The sequence below is a fragment of the Alligator mississippiensis genome, chromosome 2 (genome assembly GCF_030867095.1).
Source record: "Alligator mississippiensis isolate rAllMis1 chromosome 2, rAllMis1, whole genome shotgun sequence".
NCBI lineage: Eukaryota > Metazoa > Chordata > Crocodylia > Alligatoridae > Alligator > Alligator mississippiensis.
Genome location: NC_081825.1, coordinates 275,321,423 through 275,344,740, shown reverse-complemented (window position 1 = coordinate 275,344,740; position 23,318 = coordinate 275,321,423). Strand labels below are relative to the sequence as shown.

Sequence of the window (23,318 nt, the reverse complement as noted above, 5' to 3'; positions counted from 1 at the left end):
GAGGTGTAGGAGCATAAAAACATCAAGCTAGATCATAAGCCTTTGGAGGTACGGGGAGAGGGTCTTGATCAGCCCTAGCATAGTAAGATTTGGTCTGTGGTTAGGGCTCATAGCAGCTATTAACAACACAAATAATAACGTGCTTGGGAACCTTTTGGTTGGAAGGATTGTCCCAGCCGCCTGCGGAGGGCTCGAGATTGCGAGTATGGTCGGGGATAGAAAGGTAAGAAAGGTTTATTGACTTAACAAAAACACAACTATGCGTAGTAACTAGACAAACAATGACAGACAAAAACAATTCGCATCGACAACTTATCGGCAGTCCCCTCTGATGCCTGATCTACAACAAGTTTCTCTTTCCACGAAGTTCAGCGAAGTCAGGCACTGTCTGAGAGGTACCGGGAGGGACCCTGGAATTCAGTCCTTGGGCTCCTCGAGATCCACGGACCCACTGATCTAGGCCAACAGCTAACAAATCTTTTTCACAGAGCTATATCTTCCTTCAGAATGATTTCCGGATATTTCAGTCAATTTATAGCTTCTGAATGGTACTGATAACGTACAGCCACTCAGATTCTTTTTACTTCAATTGTCCTTAGACTGACCAATAGCAGTACAAGCCTTGCATTCCTTTGATAAGGTTAATTTTAACTACACCACAGGGTCTTACTACTTCAAGGCTTTGCTAAATTTACTAGGCCTTACTTTATATAAGGCCTTACTACATCTTAAACTTTAATTAGGCTCTTAGCACCAACATAGAGCTTAATATCTAAACAAATACAGAAAAACGCTTGGTCTAATCTTCATAGAGCCTTCAGCAAGCACCTTTATCACACAGACATAATTTTCAGCTGTCACACTCCACCCCCTGCTTGCTGAAGCACTATGATAGCTACACTTGAGATGTCAAAACTATATGTACTACATCAGGGAATGGGGAGGGACCTTAACCTGTGACCTCCACCATGGTGTGGAGTTATACAGTGTCGGGGCCTCCTGTGGGGGAACAGCCAGAGACAATAGTGAATACTCTGTTTTTTTACAGATTACATTTATTCTTCCCTCTGGGAGCTTGTAACCATGCTTTACATCCCAGAGAGCAAAAGAGTTCCCACTGTCGCTCATGGGGACAATGCTGTATTGGGTTGATGAAACAGCACTGCTCTGGCAGAATCATAGCACTAATTTGCTTTAGGAACTCTACTGGTATAAAAGGATGGGGATAAGTGGTGGAGACTTGTGGATACAGCCTCCTTGTAGTTGTATTAAAGTGGGTACCATTCCACCACGCCTTTGTATAGGTATGATTCACAAACCATGTAATAACTTTGTTCTAACTTGTAATGCGCTCTCCCACCTGGTGGGCTTCACACCATCGCTGGAGAGTGTCGTCAGCCATAGGAATGGGAGGGGGCAAATTTTCCTATAAACGCAGTGGCTCGAGAGGCTAAACAGATACAGAATGCACAATTGGGGACACAAACTCAGAGGCGTTGAGCTTAACGGGGTTTCCCTCAGGAAGTATGTAACAACAAACTTCCAAACGAGCAGAGCTACAACAATTACCTCCCCTCCTGCAGTTAGCCATTCCAGACTTCAGGTAGGGAATGTACCCAAGATAATAACTGGTGCCACAGGTGCACTGACAGTTACCACCTTGCCAGTCAACTATCCTGTTTCTTCTACTCAGAGACCAGGACTTCACTTGCTCCGGAGTGGTGGGTTTCTTTCAGTATGGATACTGCAGCTGGACTACGTGAAGGTCATCTGATTGCGTTTCAAGGGGATGCTCTTCAGGGTCAGGCCACTCCTTCAGGTCTTCAGGAGCAAGTTCATTAATGTCTGGGTAATAAGAAGGATAGTAGACATGCCCTACCCAGGAAACACAATAAGGCATTAATAAAAAGCACAGTTATAACAGTCCACCACTTCATGGTTCCAGTCAATTCAGACCGGTGACAGAGCAGGACTCGTCTTCAGTGGCAGGCTCAGTTAGGAATGGTTATGGCTGCACTTGTGGACAGATCCAATCTGTAGGAACAAGACAACAAGGAGCCTGGCTCCTGTTAGATGAATCTGACTTAAATACCTACCATGTATTATGCGTACCTTTTGCCAATAGTGTCCCCTCCCATTTATCTCCCTGAGGATGCTTCACTACCACCCGATCTCCTGCCTGGAACTTTCCCGGGTCACCACCCCTAGGTTGTTCTACTGCTGGCTCGCGGGGACCACCCAATCCAAAGGCCTGTTGCATAGGGCTACTTCCCAGATGGGGTCGGTTATTGGCCCAATTGATAGCTCGATCCAGGTGCAAGTCCCAGTCTTTAAGAGCCGGGCCAGCGGCCAACTGCAAATTCCATTTGAGGATGCCATTGGCTCACTCTACCAATCCGTTAGACTGCGGATGGTATGGGATGTGATATGTCCATAACACGCTATGTTTCGCAGTCCAGTCATACACGAGATGATTGTGGAAGTGCGGGCCATTATCGCTCTGTAGTTCTGTAGGTGGTGGATACACAGCTAGCAGAGTTTCCTGTGCTGCACAAGTGTCCTGGGCTCTCGCTGAGGCACAGGCAAACATTATTCCTGTGGCAACTTCTACAGCTACAAACACATACTGTCACTTTTGGGAAGTCCGAGGGAGGGGCCCTATGAAATCACATTGCCATACCTGCCACACTACCTTTCCTTCATTTAATGACAACGGGACAGTCAGGCAGAGTTTTAGTCTCATTTTGACCTCGCGGCAAATGATGCACGTGTTGACTATTTCTTGTGCTTCTTTTTTAGTTACATGAATGCCCCAAGACACGCCCAGGCGGGCGGTTCCATCATGCCTGGGGAGTCCCATGTTGTCGATGTAGCCATTCTGCGGCTCGTTCCCCAGGTATACAGTGGGAGAAGGAATTGGGCAATGATGGACTAGCTGCTTTATTTTTTTTTCTTCAACATACAAGGTTTCAGTGCTCTCTTCTTTTGTTAGCTGATCAACTCGTCTATTCCACTTTGCCTCCAGGCCTTCTCCTGCCTTACTTCCATGTGCTGCACTCACATGTTGGATGCATAGAGGAAGCTAATCTTGGGCTAACTCCCATAAGGCCTTCCACTCCTCATGGCTCCAAATGTCTTGTCCTCGTCTTTTAAAATTCTCTTTGTTCCATAGGGGTAACCACTTGGTACATCCTTCTACTACCATCCAGGAGTCACTATAAATATAAATGGGCCTTCTAGGACATGGACCTTCTACTAATTCCCGCACAGCCATGCCGAGCACTGCTTGGAGCTCGGCATACTGCGCGCGCTTTTTCCGAGGCCTTGTAATACTACTTTCTTGCCATCTCGAATCCTCAAGGCAGCTGCTCTCCAGGCATGACCTCGAGCAGACCTATCTGTAAACTAGACTTTAACATTGGCTGAGGTCTCCATTTCAGGTGAGAAAGGAGGTGCTTTTTTGATGGGTGAAGGTTCACTGCAGCTTGTTTGATCAGGATAAACATTAATTGTACTTTCTGTGACTCTTTCAACTAATGCAGGGCATCCCTTTGGGGTTACTCGTTGGACCTGGCTCAAAATGTAATAAATCCACCTTTGGACTGTGGTGTTTTGGGCTCTCCCCCCAGGTGGTAGCTGGAAGTCTGACAGAGCCATTCCGAGAATAGGTATCAGAGTAGTGATAACTGTGGGTAACTCTCCTGTCAGTGCTTCTGTGGCTTCCAGGGCCGCTGTTGCTTCACACAACCTCTGTTCTAAGAGAGTATACCTTGCTTCCGCCCCTCTCCAGCCTCGGCTCCAAAATCCAAGGGGTTTTCCTTCTGTTTCCGAGGACTCCTGCCACAGGCTCCAGTGTGGTCCTCCTTCTGAGACGCCTATATGGAGCCAAAGCTCTCCTTCGGGACGTCGTGCTGCTAGGGAGGCATGAACAGTTACTGCTTCTTTAAGGGCTTGTAAGGCATATTTATGCTTAGGACCCCATTCCCATTTAGTTCTCTTCTTACATAGGTTATACAAGGGACGAGCTAATACGCTAAACTCAGGAACATGCATATGCCAAAAATTGAGTGGCTTGCAGTTCTTTCACGTTAGTGGGAGTTGGGGTCTCCACTATATTTCGCAGCTCCTCAGTTGGTATTGTGGGCCCCCCATTCTGCCATTCTATTCCTAGAAATTCACACTGGGACCCTACTTTTTGGATTTTCTGTTCAGACAGCGTGAATTCAAAGGTAAGCACTTTCTCTTTTAATGATTCAAAGGCCTTGGTGGCAGCCTCTCTGTCTTGACTGCCTACTATGATATCATCTATATTTTCTTGGACTTCATGAACTATTGTAGCTAAAACCCCATGAGCCAGGGTGGGGCTGTGTATCCACCCCTGGGGCAACACGGTGTAGGTATACTGCTGCCCTATCCACATGAAAGCAAATACTGGCCAGTGGCTCTCCTGGATGGGAATAGCAAAAAACATGTCTTTGATATCAACGGATCCCATCCACGCAGGTCCATAACACTGGATGCTTTCTGTCAAGGCTGGTAGTGACAGGACGACAGCCATCAAGGGGTCAGTATTAGCATTCAAAGCTCGAAAGTCAATAGTCAGTCACCACCCTCCATTTGGCTTGTGCACTGGCCATGCTGGATTGTTATATGGAGTGGTTTTGGATAATAGTTTCGTCTTCTAACTGCTGACTTATGATACACTGGCTAGGTTTGGTGGCCTCGGAGGGAGTTCGATACTGGGGTCTGTGTACTCCTTTCATGGGAGGCAGAGTTAGTGGGATCATGTTACATCGAGTTACAGCTGTTATAGCTGTTTCTTCTGTTTCTCAGTGAGGCACTGCGCACCCAAACTGCCAATTCTTTTGTTCAAGGGCAAACCGCTGTTCTCTTAGTACACTAAGTCCCAGTAAGCTTGGTCCCCCCTTAAGTATCACTGCTGCTGCTGTTACCTTAGAGTCATTAGGTAACGCGAAGGTTGCTTGGACCAGATGTCCTGGTCGTCTGGTGCCTCCAACTCCAATTACTTGATAAGGGGTTCCTTTCTCCCCCTTCCAATCTGCAGAATCTAAAATTCAAATCTGGGCACCCATGTCTAATAGCATATCAATGGACTTTTTACTTTTACCTAATTGAATCTGTACAGGTATCTTAATCAAGGGGCCAATATTAACTTTAGATACCGGTCCCCGGCCCACTATTGCCCCCGTTGTGGCCCCTTTCATTGGGGCTTGGGTCGGCCGGGCTTCCTAAGCCACATAATTAGGGGGTGTAAAGGCTAGCAGTCCTGCATGTGCCTGGGAAAATGTCAAGAGTTCTGCCCTCAGGGCAGAGAATCCCTCTGGTGACCCTGCTGGTGGTGCAGATGGCTCTGCTTTTTGGCTTGCTTTTTTCACTGCAGTGTTTAGCCCACAGCCCTTCCAAAACATTGGTGGGCACTCCATCAATTTGCACTTTATTAAAACTGGCAGCTAACAAGTCTTTCCACAATTTCGCTCGTGGAGTCTTGGGCCGGCCCTCTCCAGCTTTTTCCAACCATTTGGGGGGATCAGGGGGTTTGTCTTTTGCTGAGGCCACCACCATGGCCTTGGCAGTTTTTGTTGGCTTAGCCAGCCCTGGCTTCTGCAAAATGGGTAAAAGCTGCACTAATCGCCGGATCACATCTCTTACCGGGTGATCTACTGCCCCTGGCTCCAAGGCCAACAGGGCTGAGGTGCACTCTGTTGGTGCTCATTGGCAAAACCTCCTCCACAACAGTGCTGTCTTAATATCTAAACAAATACAGAAAAACACTCGGTCTAATCTTCATAGAGCCTTCAGCAAGCACCTTTATCACACAGACATAATTTCCAGCTGTCACAAAGGATCCAGATTTTTAATTCTACCTTTTGTGATATGGAATTTGTATGATGCAGCCTTGAATTCATTTTCTAAATATCTTCTCCCTCTAAAGCAGTGATTCTCAACCAGGGTGCTGTGGCAAAGTTAGCAGTGGTGGGTGTATGGACATGAATCACAAGCTAAGTCCAGAGACTTTGAATAGGAATCCACAGTAGTAAAAACATTACAAGTTCTTTCCAACAGGAGAATTACTATATCTTCTGTAGTAACAAATGAGTGAAAGCTAAGAGCTGGCATTTTCCTAGGGGTGTGTTAAGTCTATAAATGCTGAGAACTACTGCTTGTTCATTTAGATCAGTGTCCTGTCTCCTATCAGTGACCTTTGGTGTGACCAGCTCTGGCAATTCTCATTTTCCTTGCTGTGGCATTTCTTGTTATGGGGACTCTTCTGCAGAACAGGAAAAGGTCAGACCCTAAAACCTTATAACTTTCTTCCAATCTGTATGTTGGTTCAGTGCCTCAGAGCAATGCTGAGTCCTCTAAAAAGTTCCTGTTTGGGAGGGGGGGGCGGTGTTTCTAGGTGCCCGTGCCCATGCCCTGAAAGTTTTGCCAGTTGTTGATACAAGTATTAACTTGCAACAAAATCCTAGTGGTTTTGAATTTAGAAGGATGTTATGGAAAGAGCTAATGGAAGGGTTTATTTTTAGTCATCAGGTAGTATAAATAGAACTTCCCAGTTTTTTATTTCATCCCAGAAACTGAGAAACAAGATGGCAGTCAAAAGTAGAGTCTGCTAGAAGTCCATTTGGGAGAGGTGAAAGTGACAGCTCAACATAGAATCGTAGAAAATTAGGGTTGGAGGGAACCTCAGGAGGTCATCTAGTCCAGCCCCCTGCTCAGAGCTATCTAGTCCAGCCCCCTGCCCAACTATCCTTCCAGCCAAAGCTTTGCTTAGCTGGGTTTTGAAAATCTCCAAGGATGGCCCTTCTACCACCTCTCTGGGTCACTTGTTCCAATGTTTTAGTACCCTCCTAGTGAATGATATAGTGATATTTCCTAAATCTAACCTAAACTTCCCTTGCTGCAACTTGACACCATTGCTACTTGTTCTGTCATCTGCCACCACTGAGAACAGTCCAGCTCCATCCTTTTTCGAGCCCTTCAGGTAGTTGAAGGCTGCTATTAAATGCCCCTTCAGTCTTCTCTTCTCCAGACTAAATAAGCCCAGCTCCCTCAGCCTCTCTTCAGAAGTCATGTGCCCCAGCCCATAAATTGAGACTTAAGATCACTTTCCTACAACCAGACTTAAACTGCCAGCCTTCCTGTTCCTAGCTCAGGACTTGGGCCCTTCAGCCCCAGAGGGACCTCAAATGATTGAGAAAGAAGGCAAAGCCCAACTGAAGCATCCAAGAGTGAGACACGCTTATTTTTCTTTAAGCTGGAAACATCAGCCAGCTAAACAGCATGGATGGAGCAACTAATGATGCTGCCATGTCATCAGTCTGGGATTTCAGTGTTTGGATATGACAATGATGGGGAGCAGTGGTCTTTGCCTGGCCACTCTGTCTCGTGTACCAGCCTCTGGGAGAATGAATGAGGTTAAATTTGGTGAGATACACCTTCTCCTCCCTTCTCCCGTGTCTTCTCTTTCACTCATTCCTGTTTTCAGTATTATTGTCAGACATGGCCTGTTGCTTAGAAATAACTCCCTACTCCTTCCCCTTGCCTGTTGTGCCCGGGGGAGAGGTTTGTGTAGATCCTAGTGAAAATGCCATCGTCTTTGTGCCTGAATGCCCCGCGTGCAGCTCAAGAAGCGCTGGGAAATGTATTTCCTAATTCACCCCTTCGGCCAGACCTACCGATCCCCGGGCTGGCGGAACCGGACCAGGATACCCAGCGCTCCGCAACCGGCAGCGGGCGCCACTGCTGCGCTAGCCGGCCGCGCCCGTGCAGCCCTCCCTTCCCCGCGCCAGCGTCTGGATCCTCCCGGCCTGCAGAGGGAGCCCGCGCCGGCGGCAGTGACGCTACTCCGGAAGCACGTTCCTCCCCAGCCGGCCCAGCTGCCGCAGACATGATCTGCCTGTCGAGATGTTATTGGGCGGGGCGAGAGCCACGTGGCCGCGTTGAGGGCAGGGAAGGAAGCGGGACTGCTGCGGCGATTGGCTGCTGGTGAAACGCTATTCGATTGGCTGGGCCGCTGTCACGTGAGGCGGAGGCCGCTGGCTCGAGACAAATAAACATGGAGTCCATCTTCCACGAGAGGGTGAGCGGGCGGGAGCGGTTCGGTCGGGGGCGGGCGTTCCGCGCCGGTAAGAGCGGGGTGGGGAGCGGGCACGGGCGGGACCCTGCGTCAGGTGACGGGCAGGGCAGGGCGGGCCTCTTAGTGCGAGGGAGCCTCTCGCCAGATGTCGTAGAGAGGCCGGGGCCCAGGCCCGCGAGCGCAGACGGTGTTGGTACAGGCACCCCCGCTCCGTCTCGAGCAGGGCGTTGGGCTGGCCTTCATGGGGTCTCGCCCAGCCTGTTCTGGTGGGACTCGAATAAATGCTTCCTCAGTGGCGCACTGGAGGTCTTGCAGTCGCAGGGGGGTGCTGCAGCTACTTCCCCCAGCCCGTGGGGCTGGTGTAGCAGGGGCCTTTCCAGCCTGGCCCCACAGGTCCCACAGATTGGGTCCTGTGTCACCCCAGCACACTGTCTTTGCCCACTGGGATCAGGCTGTGAGGTTTTGTGCTACCCCCACCTAGCCCCATATGCCAGGATCAAGCCCTGCACCACTGTGCCTAAACTAGCATGTAGCACTACAACCCACAGATGGGTGGGTATTCCCACAGGCCAGATGATACAATGCCAAGGGCCAGATCTGGCTCATGGGCCACCCTTGCTCTAAGGTAACTTATTTTATGTGAGCTTTTGTGACATAAAGGGTGAGTCAAGAGGCAAGGAAACTGAGGGGGAAAAAAATTAAACCTTTTGCTTGTAACAGGAAGTTAGCTTTAGTGTTTAATATGGAGGGAATAGCAGCCTTCAGTGACTAGGAAGTTCGTAGGCTCATCTACAAAAGGTGTTTTGTAAGTTTTCTTTGCTAATCCTCAAAAGAAACTTGCAAAACATCTTTCATAGATGAGCCCAAAACTTCACTTTGTAAGTCTAATGGATACAAAATTCATGGACTTAATATAAACATTGGACTTGTGACGTATTACAACCTGCCTGACATCTGATTCACCAGGTACCTGCCTGAGCTTACCGTCTGCATTCTTTCCCTGTCTTATCTCTACCAATTGTCTTCCTAACTTCCACCTATTTACATTTCCACAGATGTCTTGTAGCACTTTTGGCTTCTTTCCTGCCTTGGAGATCTCGGAAGCAGAGCAGTCTCCCAATGCCTGAAGAAGGGTGCTTGTGCCTGAAAGCTTACAAAGACCTTTTTTCCAACTATTTAGTTGGTCTAATGAAAGATACCACATCTACTCAAAGAACCTTGCCTTATCTGAACCATACTTTTGTGCTGTCCATCCCTCCTTTTAGTCCTATCCCAATTTATTTGAAGATAAATGGGCTTTGTTACATATTATACTTCAAGCTTCTCAAAATGTCTATCGGCAAGGTATTTTAGTAGATGTGATATCTTTTATTACCCCAACTGAGTAGTGGGGGGAGGGGGGGGGGAAGTCCTTAGCCAAGCTTTCAGGCACAGTCACCCTTCTTCAGGCATAGGGAGTCTCTGCTGGTCTTAGACTCCATGGAATGAGAGAAGTTAAGTGTGGCAGGATGTCGGTGAGAATGTAAATAGGTAGAAATTAGAAAGACAAAAGGTAAGGCAGAGGAGGGAGGGGGAAGAAGGCAGGGGAAAGAGAAGGGAGACATTATACTGATAGAATACAAGGTAGAAAAGAGGCTGTCTGTGAAAAAGGGAATAGCTGGAGATTAGGAAAACAGAACTGAGAGAAGCTAGAAATGTGACAGGATGTCAGTGAAAATATAAATAGGTAGAAATTAGAAAAAAGGTAAAGTAGGGAAGGGAGGAGGAAGGAAGCTAAGGAAGGAAAAAAGGCTAAAGGGAACATACAGAGGCAATAATACAAGGTGAAAAAGAGGCATCAATGAGAGGAAATATATGGAAATCAGGAAGATAAAGAACAGAAAAGTATGGAAAAGGAGAGGAGAAAAGGTGGGGGAAAAGAAGAATGTAAGAGGTCAGGTCAGGCAGGTACCTGGTGAATCGGATGTCGGATAGATTGTAACGTGTCATAAAACCAATGTCTATTTTGAGTCCATGATTTTTTGTTTCCAGTAGAGTCATAAAGTGAAGTTCATAGGCTCGTCTACGGACAGTGTTTTGTAAGTTCCCTTTGAGAATTAGAACTGAGAGTTTGGGGAGGGAGTGATTGTCCTCCAAGAGGTGTGTCCCCAGTCTTAGTTAGATTTTTGGTTGTATTCATTCTACATTCAGAAGTCAATCAGCATCAATGTTAACTCGAGTTTTTATAAGTTACATATTTAGGCTAAAATCTTCTCTGACTGTTCTGAACTTGCACAACTGTGACTTGCCACAAAAGGGGCAGTAAGCAGGAGCCTGATTAGAAACTACAGCTATAAGTTGCTGCTAGAGCAGGAGTGGACAATTACTTTGGCTGGTGAGCCACTTAATGAGTTTTGGTGAGCTATTGAGGGCTGCACACAAAATCTTTCAGATATTTTTGTTTTTTAAAATCTATAATTTATTTAAAATCCTATATTAAAATCCAAACATCTACTAAAACTTTATCTCAAAAAAGATTTTCTGTCCTGATTTATGTTTTGAGTACCATATATAGAGGTAATTGTATAATAGCTCAAAATAAAGTCTTACTATTGTATGCTGTGGGGAGCGTGTGGACATGTGTGGGCAGCTGCCTGCATACTAGGTACTGGAAAAAGATGGAAGGGGGCATGTGCAGCACAGCTCACCCAGGTGAGGGGCAGGTACAAGTGCAGTCAGCGCTGCCCCCCCTCCAATCTGGCCTGCTGCTGCACCCACATGGGGTTGAGCCCCGCCCATGACAGTCTGCCACAGTCCCACAGTCACCTGTGGGTGGCTGAATGGATGGAAGGTGGCCTGGAGCTGGGATCGGGACCTCGCATGCTGGGGCAGGAGCCACCTGGCTGCAGCCCCCCTATCCCGGCTGGGCATCTCCTGGCTTGGCGTGTGTCTCCAGTCACCTCCTACCCCTGCTTCACAGAATGGCACAACATGGACGAGGAGGAAGAAGAGCTGCTGCTAGAGACCAGGGGTACTGAGCAGTATTCAGGTGGTTGCAGCTGCACCAAGAGCAGCGCTGAGAAGCTGTGTGCTGGAGCGGTGGTGCCTGGCAGGCATGGGTGGGAGCGTGGCGGCACTACCTCGGGCAGAGCCTGGCCCCATTCAGAGTGCTGTGGGGACCGCCAAGCCAGATACAGTCAATTGACAGGGGCCCACCCGCAGGCCAGATCCAATCAGATCTGGTCCACATGCCATATTTTGCTCACCCCTAATGCTAGGGGGCTGGCGAGCCAAGCCAGACATCTATCCCTGTTCTAGGTGTGTGTGGGGTGGGGGAGTTGGGTTAGTAGGAGGGGGAGTAGGAGGCTGGAAAAGTTGCGGCCTGGCTGTGCCCCCCCCCCCCCCCCCCCAAACCTCTGGCCCATGAGCCAGATCCAGCCCTTGGCATTGTATCATCTGGCCTGTAGGAATACCCACCCATCTGTGGGTTGTGGTGCTGCATGCTAGTTTAGGCACAGTGGTGCAGGGCTTGATCCTGGCATGTGGGGCTAGGTGGGGGTAGCACAAAACCTCACAGCCTGATCCCAGTGGGCAAAGACAGTGTGCTGGGGTGACACAGGACCCAATCTGTCCTGCAGATAGGCCTTGCACCATTTATCTGCCTCATGGGGCCAAAACTGTGAGCATCAGTGCCTTAGGGCAAACCTTGTTCAGTTTAAATCTCACAAAGACTGTGTGAAATGGGGGTTTTAAAGTTTTCCGAGGATTTGCTTTCACTTGAGCCAAAAAAAATTTAAAAATTATATTTCCAAGTTGTATTTATACAGAAAGTTCAAGCACAATTTTTCCTGAAGTTTCTTATAAATAGAGTTCTTTTCACACAGTTTGAGAGAATTGAGTGTATTGGAGTTCCTGTGTTAAGAAAAGAAATGCAAAAGACATAGACAGGATGGGATGATTTAAATCAGCAAAGAGGAAGCCTTTATTCAAATAATTAATTTTAATCTTGCTTTATATTTTGACTGTAGTGTTGCTACCCCAAAAAGCTGATTCTCTTTAGGTAATATAATTTGGAATTACTTTGCTTCTTACCAGGAGGATATGCTAAATCTTTGCACATTTATTTGAGCAGTTCTATAGTTTCATTTACTTTTATTTAGATTCTTATTTTTTACATGGTATTGCCTTAGAAAGCCATGAATGCATATTATTCTCCTAAGGGGGGGAAAACTTTGCTAGGAGCAAGTTAGGAAGCAGTGGCTATCTTTACTAAGGAAGCTTGTGGCCTTTGCTCCTTTGAAAATAATTGGAGATGATAGATTTTCGAAATGAGCAGTTCTTGGAAGATTATAGGAGGTCTTGCGGAATAATAAGTATGGTTAAGGGCCTGCAGACCAAGCCCTACGACGAGAGACTAGAGAAACTGGGCCTTTTCAGCCTCCGCAAGAGAAGGTTGAGAGGCAACCTTGTGGCTGCCTATAAGTTCATCATGGGGGCACAGAAGGGAATTGGTGAGTATTTATTCACCAAGGTGCCCCTGGAGGTTACAAGAAATAATGGCCACAAGCTAGCAGAGAGCAGATCTAGACTGGACATTAGGAGGAACTTCTTCACAGTTCGAGTGGCCAAGGTCTGGAACGGGCTCCCAAGGGAGGTGGTGCTCTCCCCTACCCTGGGGGTCTTCAAGAGGAGGTTAGATAACCATCTAGCTGGGGTCATCTAGACCCAGCACTCTTTCCTGCCTATGCAGGGGGTTGGACTCGATGATCTATTGAGGTCCCTTCCGACCCTAACATCTGTGAATCTATGAATGGTATACTTTTTATTTCCTAGTTTATACAGTTTTACTTTGGAGTTATACTGAGCTACATTTAGATTGAAATTTGAATTCAACTGCAAAACACAGAAAGCAGCATCTATCTTAATTTTTTTAATTAAGTAAAACTAGTTTAAATGTGTTGGATACATAAGAAAAAGTGTTTATCAAAATCTGTTATTTAAAATTAGCATATTAGCATCGTCATAAAAACACATTGTTTTGGTCAAAAGATCCTTAACGTGACTAAAAACTAGCTTTCACTAGTTAAAAACACTTAATTGTTTTCTTAATTTTGAATGAACTGGTTGTTAAAACCATTTGAATAAACTGAAATAAAATATTCTCTATACATCTGCAGAAGAAGCTGCTACTGTCATTGTTGCTTTATCACTTCATCATCAAGGGGCTTAGCTAGTAACTTCCACAAGTTTGCTAAGCTGAGTTTTATAAAATCTAATCAGGAAATACATGTTTGGTGGCTTCCATGGCAGCTTTAAAATGTTTTCTTTTAATTACTTTTATAGATTATAGGTACCCTTAACATAGATTGTTATAATTTCCAATTTAATTTTAAATAGTTTTTTTTAACTTAAATTAAATGAATTGAATCTTAGATCTTTTTAGATTGGCTCTTTTTATAGCAACTTTTTAAAATTGCAGTTTTATGAAAATAATATAATGGTTAATAGCAGCTAAAATGGTTGCGTTGCTTAAATTTGGAGTTGACTGATTTTTAATTTAATTTTCATACACCTAAAAGATAGATATCTTTGCTTGGAGCATACTGAAAAACATATATGACCTGTATGTCATGTGGGGTATTTTATTCCATGCAGGCACAACCATGGGAAGCCTACATGGGAAAAGTATATGTGGTGTGGAAAATGAGAGAGCCTCCATGTGTGACTGATACTCTCTGTCTGGGGCAGAATGGAATCCATTGCTGTTCTGATTTGTAAAACCAGCAGGATTGTTCACATGACTTCAGGGGCTCCAGTCCTAGGGCAACTCTTAAAGTACACTTTAAAATAAACTTTTTTGCCTGAAAATTAACTTTATAGTTTTCTTAAGGATATTACATGGTTACTGTGTCAGAGATCTGATCTTTCTTGCTATGGTTTAAAGCCAGAAAAATGCAGCTGAAGGATACCTTGGGGTAAATATAGTTCTTTGGCAAACAGATGGTTGAAACAACGTAACTAACAAAAAAAAATTAAAATAGCTCTTGTGTTTTTTTTTTTTATTTCCTTTCAAATGTTAGCAAGAAGGTTCATTGTGTGCTCAGCACTGTCTGAATAACCTACTACAAGGGGAGTATTTTAGCCCAGTGGAGTTATCTTTCATTGCGCAGCAGCTGGATGAAGAAGAGAGAATGAGAATGGCAGAGGGAGGAATGTCTAGTGAAGAGTACAGAACATTTTTACAGGTAACAATATTTATAACCTTAGAAGATTGCTTCAAACCAGCTTTGTTTTGTGAAGTAACATTGTGTATTATGTATCTGCCATTTTTGCACTGTAATGACAGGTCTAGATCTAAGTGATAATATTTTTCAGTTGCTTAGTCTCACGCATCTAAACATCTCAAAATTTGCTTTTGCAATATTTATTTTACTACTAAGTCTTCACAACACTTCTGCGAACGAGATGTGATCCTCCTGTTACAGGCAAAGAGATTTAAGTTTGGAAAGGAGCATTTGTGATTTGTTCCGTGATGCATTAAACCATAGAGAGAAATGATCAGAAATTTTGGTACCTGGTTGCTGTCGCTAAGCTCTAGGCATTGCCAAGTCAAAGTTCTGAGTTTATTAAATAAACACATCCTGGGCATGGTAGCCTGTCTTTTGTAGAATGGATATTGTTAGTCTTTGCTTTAAGTGAACATAGCTGTACTTATTTTTAAACTCGATTCTCAAATCGTTTAGAACTGTTCACTGATTACCACTTCTGGTTTTTCTCCGATACTTCACCCTGAACAGCAACCTTCTGGAAATATGGATGACAGTGGATTCTTTTCTATTCAAGTAAGCATGACTCTATGTTGTCAGAAGTACTTCTTAGAATCAGTGCAGTTGCATTATATATAAGATTTTTCTGAAGAAAATCTAAAACATCAATTTTTCATAATAGGATTAAGGGGGGAGGGCAGAAGAGGGGGAGTTTGTGGTTCTTTACGGGATATATAGTGTCCTTGCTTAATGATTCTCAAATTGGGGATTACAGAGCCCTTCCTGTTAGTTAAAGGATACATGCAGGGATCCTTGTATCGCAGTGAGTCGCATATGGAAAAAGCTAAAGAATCTCACTTGTAGAAATTTTCGTATAGCCTCTTGTAATTTAAAGTTATTTGAGGGGGAAAAAGTTATATTAAAAAGGGAATTTAATTTAAAATGTAATTAAACTTTAGACACTTGTAATAAAACGATCAGCAGCCTATAAAAATCTCAGTTTGTAGCTTTCATTTAGATTGGATCTTTATGTGATCTTTTTGACTGTCTTTTCTTGTTTGTCAGTATTTCTTTCCAGCATCCCATGTAAGCCTCTCTTACATTCTGTTTCTGGTGGCACAGAGCCCTTTCTTTCATTTTCTCATTCTGCTTTTCAGTCTCATCATTGAAATACATTTCTTACCATTTCCTATCAGTATGGCGGTTCTTGTATTCCTAACTGACCTTCAGTAATCTTGAAGCTAAAAAACACGGCTTTCTACTTTGTATCTGTTTTTCTTGACGTATCTTTGCTTTACTCACTATATGCTTGGGCAGTTAAAACGAGGGTACGTTACTAACTAAACTTCCCTGATTATTCCGAACAGCTTTAATTGAATGTTATAAAGGAATTTGATTCCATCCATGAATTTTAAACTAATTGAATAATCTTAACAATTTATTTTGAATTTCCCAGAACTTTAGAAAAATTCTCTTTTAGAGTCCAGGATTTTTGGTTAGCCTTTCAAGTATTTCCCACAATATTATAATTAAATCAGGGACTTCATTGGAACAGGGTTCCAATTTTACAGCACAGGAAGAACAAAATTAAGTTCCTGTAATTGAACTAAAAGTCTTGATGGACATCTTTTTAAGACAGACTAGAGTAGACAAACTCCAAGTATGCTGCTGTCAATAGACACGCACTGATTAATTTTGTTTTTGTGCCATTCTGGTGGCTACACAATTCAAATAGTTTTTCAAACATAGTTTTGAGGGGGTAATAAGAGAAAAATAAGCAAATGCTGGATATAAGATTTTAACTTAAACAGGACATTCTGCCTCTGCAAGGACCTCTCTGTCAAGCTACAGTTTTGTAACAGTCTTAGAAATGCTTTGTATGTTTTATGTTGAATGTAGATTCATGAAGGTTGCATTTTGAATATTCTGATCCCGAGGTATTCTTTTTATAGCACCTTTTTAAAATCACAGTTTTATGAAAACAATATAATGGTTAATAGCAGCTAAAATGGTTGCATTGCTTAAATTTGGAGTTGACTGATTTGTCTCATGAAAAGTACTGTTTTTTGACAGGTTATAAGCAATGCCTTGAAAGTTTGGGGTTTAGAACTAATCCTCTTCAACAGCCCAGAATATCAGAGGCTCGGGATCGACCCTATGTAAGAATTTCTTTTTAGCACCCTGCTTTCATTTTACAGAAAAAATAATGCTGAAAATCTGTGATTACTCAGAGTTTCTTTGGAAATTACCATTTCAAGCTCTGTTATCATTTTTATGTTTCCTTTTTATCCCCTCAGCCTTTTATTTTTCGTATTTGGGGATTTACGTGAGCATCTGTCCTCTGAGCCTTCATGACATCTCAGTATCTGTGGCATCACAGTATGCTGACTTTAAGTGGTATGTGATGTCATACGTCTTATGACATCGCTAGGTATATAGAGACTTCGTTAATGTTTACATGATTAAAAAGAGCACTTAATAAATAGTTTGAATTATAAAAGCAGTATAGATGTTCCATAGCACCAGTAGTTATCACAACTGTATTTCTAACATGTTGTTGTTTAAATTAGTGATAGCAAAGAACTTAAAAAAAATATAAGCTCTAATATTAGAGTACTTAATTTTATGTATACCTTTTTGTTTTTCTTTTTGCAGAAATGAAAAATCATTTATTTGTAATTATAAGGAACACTGGTTTACAGTTCGAAAGTTAGGAAAACAGGTGACATTGTCTTTTTTATTTAAAAGTTGACTTCAGAGTGGGGGTGGAAAGAATGGTTACAATGAGACCATGTGTTAGCTGTTCATCTTGAAGGCCTGGTCTGAAATTTGTTTTATACAATCTCAGATAAATAATTCGAGTAAATGCTTGTTTATATCACACAGTTGCAAGGGAGCTTGACATGAGAGATGACCAATGAAGGACTCTGGGGTTAAATCCCCTGTAAACCTGCATCCGCTCTAATACAGAAAGCAAGAACAGCTCAGGTTGCAGCTGTATATGACAGATCTTTACTGAACATAATGATATCTGGATTCTTCATCAAAGAGAGAAAACCTTTAATACAAAGAACAGGTGGAAAAAAAGAGAGACTTTTTACATTAAAAGTGTTTTCCTTATACTGCACTGGTACCATAAAAGTAAATTCTAGGTTATGTCTGCATATGTAAACATTTAGTAGGTTTAAGAAAGGTTCTAATAAGTTAATGAACTTTGAATGTTTACATCTGCCAGCTTTGGAGTAATATTAAGAATTGGTTGGGGGAAAGTAGAAACGCAACTTTAATTATAGATTTTAGAAAGCCTTTGAGTGAGGATGTTAGAAATAGCAAAATAGATTGCTAAAAATAAAAGGTAGTGGTATGTAGGTTATATAAACTCACAACTTGAACAAGTTGTTTTTCTCACACGTTAATGTATAATAGACTTTCGTAGCCAACCGTGAGTTTCTAAACAACTCCTAAATTCTGTATGCAACTTTACAAAAACATAAATAGTTGTGAAATAAGCTTTTTAAAGAATAGTAGTATAGAGAGGTCCACCTAACAATGGTTAAGACTTTTGACGAAGCACCCAGGCTGCCATCCTGTTAAGAAATGTGTAGTTTAAATTAAACAGGCAACTACATTTTAATACAGCACTGAAACTTATTATTTCTAGGGGTGCATCAACAGATTTTTGGGGCCGATACCGATAGCCATTTTTTAAGGAGGCATATGGCCAGTACGTAAATGATTTCTGTTATGCATCTCGGCACTTGAAGAGCAGTATCCGGCTGTTAAGTCTGTTGTGGTGGAAAGGGAGGGGTAAGGCAAGGGGTGTGGGGATGGGGGGAGGCAGATTGAGGCCCCTGCGGTGAGGGAGTAGGGCTGGGGCAGGCGTTGCCCAGGTGGGGCACGGGACGGAGCTGCAGTTCGTCCGGGGGGCATGAGAAATGGGGGAGGCAGCTCCTGCTGCTGTGCACACCCCAAGAGGGCATGGTGGGGGCGTGTGGCGGTTGCCCCCGGATCTGTGCGGGGTGGGGCGGGGCAGGGCAGGGAAGGCTGCTGCTGCGGGCTGTGCCAGTCTGTGCTCAGGGCAGGAGGCAGCAGTGCTTGGAGGGCGCTACAGTAGGGGCTGCAGCCACCTGAAAATTTGCCGTAGCCCCCCATAGCCTTCCTCCCAGTGCCACTGCCACCTGTCCTGCCTCAAGCACAGCCCAGCCCAACCCCTGCTGGGGAGAGCTTGGCACCACCCCAGCCTGCAGCAGCAGTCCATTCTACCCTGCACAGACCCCAGGGGACCACACCCCCATGCCCTCCTGGGAAGTGTGCAGTGGTGGGATCTGCCTCCTCCCTCCCCACTGCATCCCCCAGACGAGTTGTTTCTCCGTCCCGCACCCCACCCCACCCACTCCGGCTGGGCAGCATCTGCCCCACCCCCAGCTCCAGGCCCACTCTCTCCTCACTGTGGGGCCCTTGATCTGCCCCCCACACCCCTTCCCTCCCCTCTCCCCTTCCATCCCAACAGACTTAACAACTACACACAGCTCTCCATGCTGCCGGGCTGTGCTCCTCGCTGCTTACATGCTGCGCTGTGGCTGCGTGCATGCACAGGGCATTTATCGGCCACATCAGGCCGATTTCTGATACAGTCAATTTTCTTTATATCGGTGCCAATCCAATATTGGACCGTTGTATTGGTGCCTCTCTAATTATTTCTTATTTTTAAAAGTCTGAACGTATGTAATGTACCTAATAAAGCCTCCTTACTTGAAAATTAAAGTTGAAATTGGTTTGGCTGCGAGTGATAACTGATGCTAGAAATGATTTTGCAGGCCAGCAGAAATTTCAAAAATATGCTCTGTGGTTTAGTTGATGTGGAACTGGCATCTGGCCGCAAGAAATGTGAACACAGAGAATATTTTACAAGCTTTATATTCTGGTTTCATTTAAATAATGATGAGTGTTATTTGTGATCCTTTTTTGTATGTTTGGTATAGAAAAAACATGGATGTTTACTTGAAAATTATTATGTTTTAAAGAGGCATTTAATATAGTGATGGAGACATTTTTTCTAAGCTGTCATTCTTAAACTGAGACTTCTAAAATTCAAGTTTTACATGTTTATTTTGGGTAAAAGTTGTATTTGAAATATTGTTATCATATTAAGATTGTTTGGTGGGTATCTTTTATATAGATGGTAATACATACATTAATCATTTACAAGATCGTAATAGTCTACTAAAGGAAATAGGATATTGATTGGACCATCTTACCTGTATCTATTGTTTTTAAAGTGTCTTCCTAGCCAATCTGTTTCAAAAGTTTGGCTTTTCATGTAATCCCAAATATAATGGACATGTTGGCTGCTTGCAAAGATGACCCCCCCCCCCCCCCCCCTCAAAACATCGCTTTACTTTAAACTTGGTGTGTTCCTGCCCAGAAGAGGCATCCTGTTAGTTGCACCCAGCTTTCCCCAGCATCTCTATAGATCAGGTGCTTTAGTGGGGCTTTTATCTAATAACTAATTCAATCAGCTTTCAATAAAAGTGCCAATAACGCGCTGCTGCTTCTGTGAAGCGCAGGTTTAGTTTTTTTCTCCCCATGTCTGTCAGCACCCTCTGTCTTTTTAATACTCTATATTCTATATCACACCCATGCTATGTTTTTTTATAGTTATTAGTTTTAAAAACATTGGGAACTTGAGGTAATGGATGGGTTAGAAGTTTGGCAGCATGGAGCCATTTGATTCCATTCTGGGTGAATTTTAATTATGACTCTGATGCCTTAGATACCACAGACTGTTTCAAGCACACGAGGAATCCATTGATTTCCGTTAAGTGTTAATGTTTTTGCAGGAGTGAGGCCTAAGACTAGTTTTGATCCTGTGTAATTCAGTAATTTCTGAATTGTCAAAGGTCTCTTTCCTGTGTTGAGTGTTGTCTCTATCACAAAGAATATAGCTATTTATATAATTAGCACACTTGGAAGTTTTAGTAGAGAACATCAATTGAATTTTCCTTTTTCTGTCTAAAGTGATCTTGCACAATCACAATTTTAACACACTAAATTGGTGTTTTAATTTTTTTCAAGCACATGAAATAATTGATAGCTGTTATCAAGGGACATGTCTGACATTTTAATCATGCCACAGAAGATCCTTCTTTCTCTGCATACATTTTTACTGGGTACCAGAAATAGTGGTTAATCTTGCTTTTCACAGGAGTCAGTCATATTCTGTATGGGAACTTCTTTATGTCCTGCCTTCCTTTTCTAATGCAGATCATGCTATTGATACAATCAATAAAGTTTGCCAATAAGTTTGAATATACTTTCTCTTGGTTGATACAATTTTCAGTAAAATAAATGCATATTATGTGCTTAGAAAAGTTACCATAAACAAGATTGCTGTTAACATTGCTATCAGTTACTAAAGACAGCACTGTTTTAGATGGTTCTAGCAAAAACATACACGGCCATCTCTTTAAAAAGGGATCTGTCAACATTTTAATGTAGGATTTAGTGTCAGAAGAAGAAAAAACTGTGTGTCTAACAACAAAGATTTCAAACCCCAGTTCAGTAGTATCATAAAGTAACAGTTGAAACAATAGCATAAGAATAGTGTCCAAGCTTCTCTCTCTGAAACAACCATTCTTCACCAGCTGCCATTAGCAGGGAGGAGCCTGAAGGCAATAATTCCCCATTCTACTTCCAGAGTTTGTTTCATCTCAAGACTATTTGAAGGGAGTAACATAGCAATACTTGGGTTCTTGAAAGGATTGTGTTTGTTAATATTTCATATGATTAGATTTCAAATAAGATATTTCATCATGGAAAGTGATCTCATTGTCCAAAAATGAACTGCCAAATCGCATGTTAACTTATTTTCTTTCAAACTTTTCTTTGTTTGACTACAGTGGTTTAACTTGAACTCTCTCTTGACGGGTCCAGAACTAATATCAGATACATACCTTGCACTTTTCCTGGCTCAGTTACAACAAGAAGGTAATACTCATTTTTAGTTGTAAATCACCATTATTTAAAAGCCAGTGAATAAAATCAGATAATTTATTATTATTATTTAGAAGAGGTTTTTTTTAATCTAGTTTACCTTATATTAGTTTGGTGACGAAAGTAATGAAATAATATTCTGTCTTCATAATAAGAGGTTAAGCTATAATATTGAATTATACTGTTCACAGTAAATTTTATCTTTTTTTATATGGTGTTTAGGATGTTTTATCCTTGGTTCTTTGGATTTATGGTCTTATTTTTTCCAGGTTATTCTATATTTGTTGTGAAGGGTGACCTACCAGATTGTGAGGCTGACCAACTATTGCAAATGGTTCGGGTACAGCAGATACAGCGACCAAAATTGATTGGGGAAGAGACTGCACAATCAAGAGATCAGAGGTAAGGTAAATAAAGATTTATTTTTAACAGTATTAACTATGATTGCTTTCACTGTCAGATGCCTACATAAAAAAACTTCATAAGAAAACTAATGACATACAGTTGCTGTAGTGCACCTTGAGTGCATTACATATATTATTGTTAGGGACCTACCTAATTCATGGGGGCTGCCCCCCCCAATATTGCGGGCAGAGCATAGTGGGCTCCCCCTACACCTGATTGGCTGAGGGGCCTTGGTGGGCCTGTCCCTCACTGCTGATTGTCAATGGGGGCTGCCTGTCATATGGCCCCACGCCTCACTTCTGATTGTGAGGGCTGTCCATCATGCAGCCCTGCCCCTTGCTGCTGATTGGTGGAGCGGCATGGCCACATGATAGGCAGTCCTTGCAGCCAATTAGGGCAGGGGGGAAGCCATCTTGCCGGAAGCCCTTTGGGTGGGCAGCCTTCCTCCCTCCATGATCCAGTGTACTGAGGACTGTTGGCTCCTTCTGAGGAGCCAGCATTTTTATTTTCAGGAAGTTTTTTTTCCATGGATTTTGTAGGCATTGCCTGGATTTCATGGAATTCAGTTAGTCCATGAAATCGTGAATTTGGTATGTCCCTAACTGTTATACGCAGTTCAGAGCTTGTTAACATTATTAAGGTTGCAAAGTCAAGCACTCAGAAGTAAGAAAAAGACAATTTCAGTGTCCAGTTCTGCCATGGTCCAGATCAGCTCTTGGAGGGCTTTGCCCCTGTAGCCCTGTTTTGGAGGGATGGTGTATAAGCACTATGGTGGGTAATAGCAACTGTGAGAATCTGGAGCATGCTTAGACACGGATGGAGATTTTAGTGATTAATTTCGAGCAACTCTCTTCTGAGCATATGCAAACTGCAGTTTTTGCAGATGCTCAGAACATGGTAGTTTGGACAGCTTTTCACAGGATTGGCAAAAAGTCCATTCCTTCTGGAAAGTCCACACTGCAATGGTTTCAGCTGAAATTCCCCCCCACCCCCCCCAATAAACTGAACTTTGGGCAGATGCCAGCATGTAATATTTCAGCCTAAATGTTTATGGTTTGACAAAATAAAAGCAACTGAAAACAGCCTTGCAATAGGAAGAGTTGTTTAATGATAAGTGGTATTGCCAGCCCCATCAGAAGCATGAACTGGTTACATTCTGATTTATATGGCATCATTGAATGTCAATATTTCCAAATATTGACATGCTGTAAAATATTTTAATTAATATAATTCTGATGCATTTATGTCATAATTGCATTTTATTCCTAATTAAGTTACTTAAACAACATTTCCATTTTCAACTAAAATAAGTCATAAATGTTCTTTCCACTTAGTAAAAGTAAGGTGATCTTCTGGTTCTGCTCCAGACAGTGCCCTCGACAGCTAACCAAAAGTCATTAAGTGGCCTTCCAGCTAAAATAATTGCAGGTGTCATCTGCTTAGTTTTTATTTTTAGTTTCCGAGCCTTTATATCACAGCAAGCAGCACAGAAAGATAATGAAATACGTCGGATCATACTATGGGTCAGGGGAGCATTGATTGATTTACCAGAAAATGCCACAAGAAAGGTCCCA

At 43.2% G+C, this 23,318-nt stretch overlaps 1 protein-coding gene across 5 annotated transcripts in view; it reads left to right on the top strand.

Annotated features, from left to right (window-relative positions):
* Nucleotides 1-8,005: 8,005 nt before the first annotated feature.
* ATXN3 (ataxin 3) overlaps nucleotides 8,006-23,318 on the top strand; it is a 33,047-nt gene continuing 17,734 nt past the window's right edge. The window contains exons 1-7 of one of the 5 annotated variants that reach the window (XM_006269158.4): nucleotides 8,006-8,104; nucleotides 14,161-14,325; nucleotides 14,878-14,922; nucleotides 16,420-16,505; nucleotides 17,002-17,068; nucleotides 21,246-21,333; nucleotides 21,609-21,741. In XM_006269158.4, the coding sequence (XP_006269220.1) occupies nucleotides 8,081-8,104; nucleotides 14,161-14,325; nucleotides 14,878-14,922; nucleotides 16,420-16,505; nucleotides 17,002-17,068; nucleotides 21,246-21,333; nucleotides 21,609-21,741 (608 nt within the window). In that variant the 5' untranslated portion in view covers nucleotides 8,006-8,080. Of the gene's footprint in view, nucleotides 8,151-14,160; nucleotides 14,326-14,823; nucleotides 14,923-16,419; nucleotides 16,506-17,001; nucleotides 17,069-21,245; nucleotides 21,334-21,608; nucleotides 21,742-23,318 lie in introns of all 5 variants that reach the window. The other 4 variants (XM_019481659.2, XM_019481661.2, XM_014596453.3 and 1 more) reach the window with 4 other exon arrangements.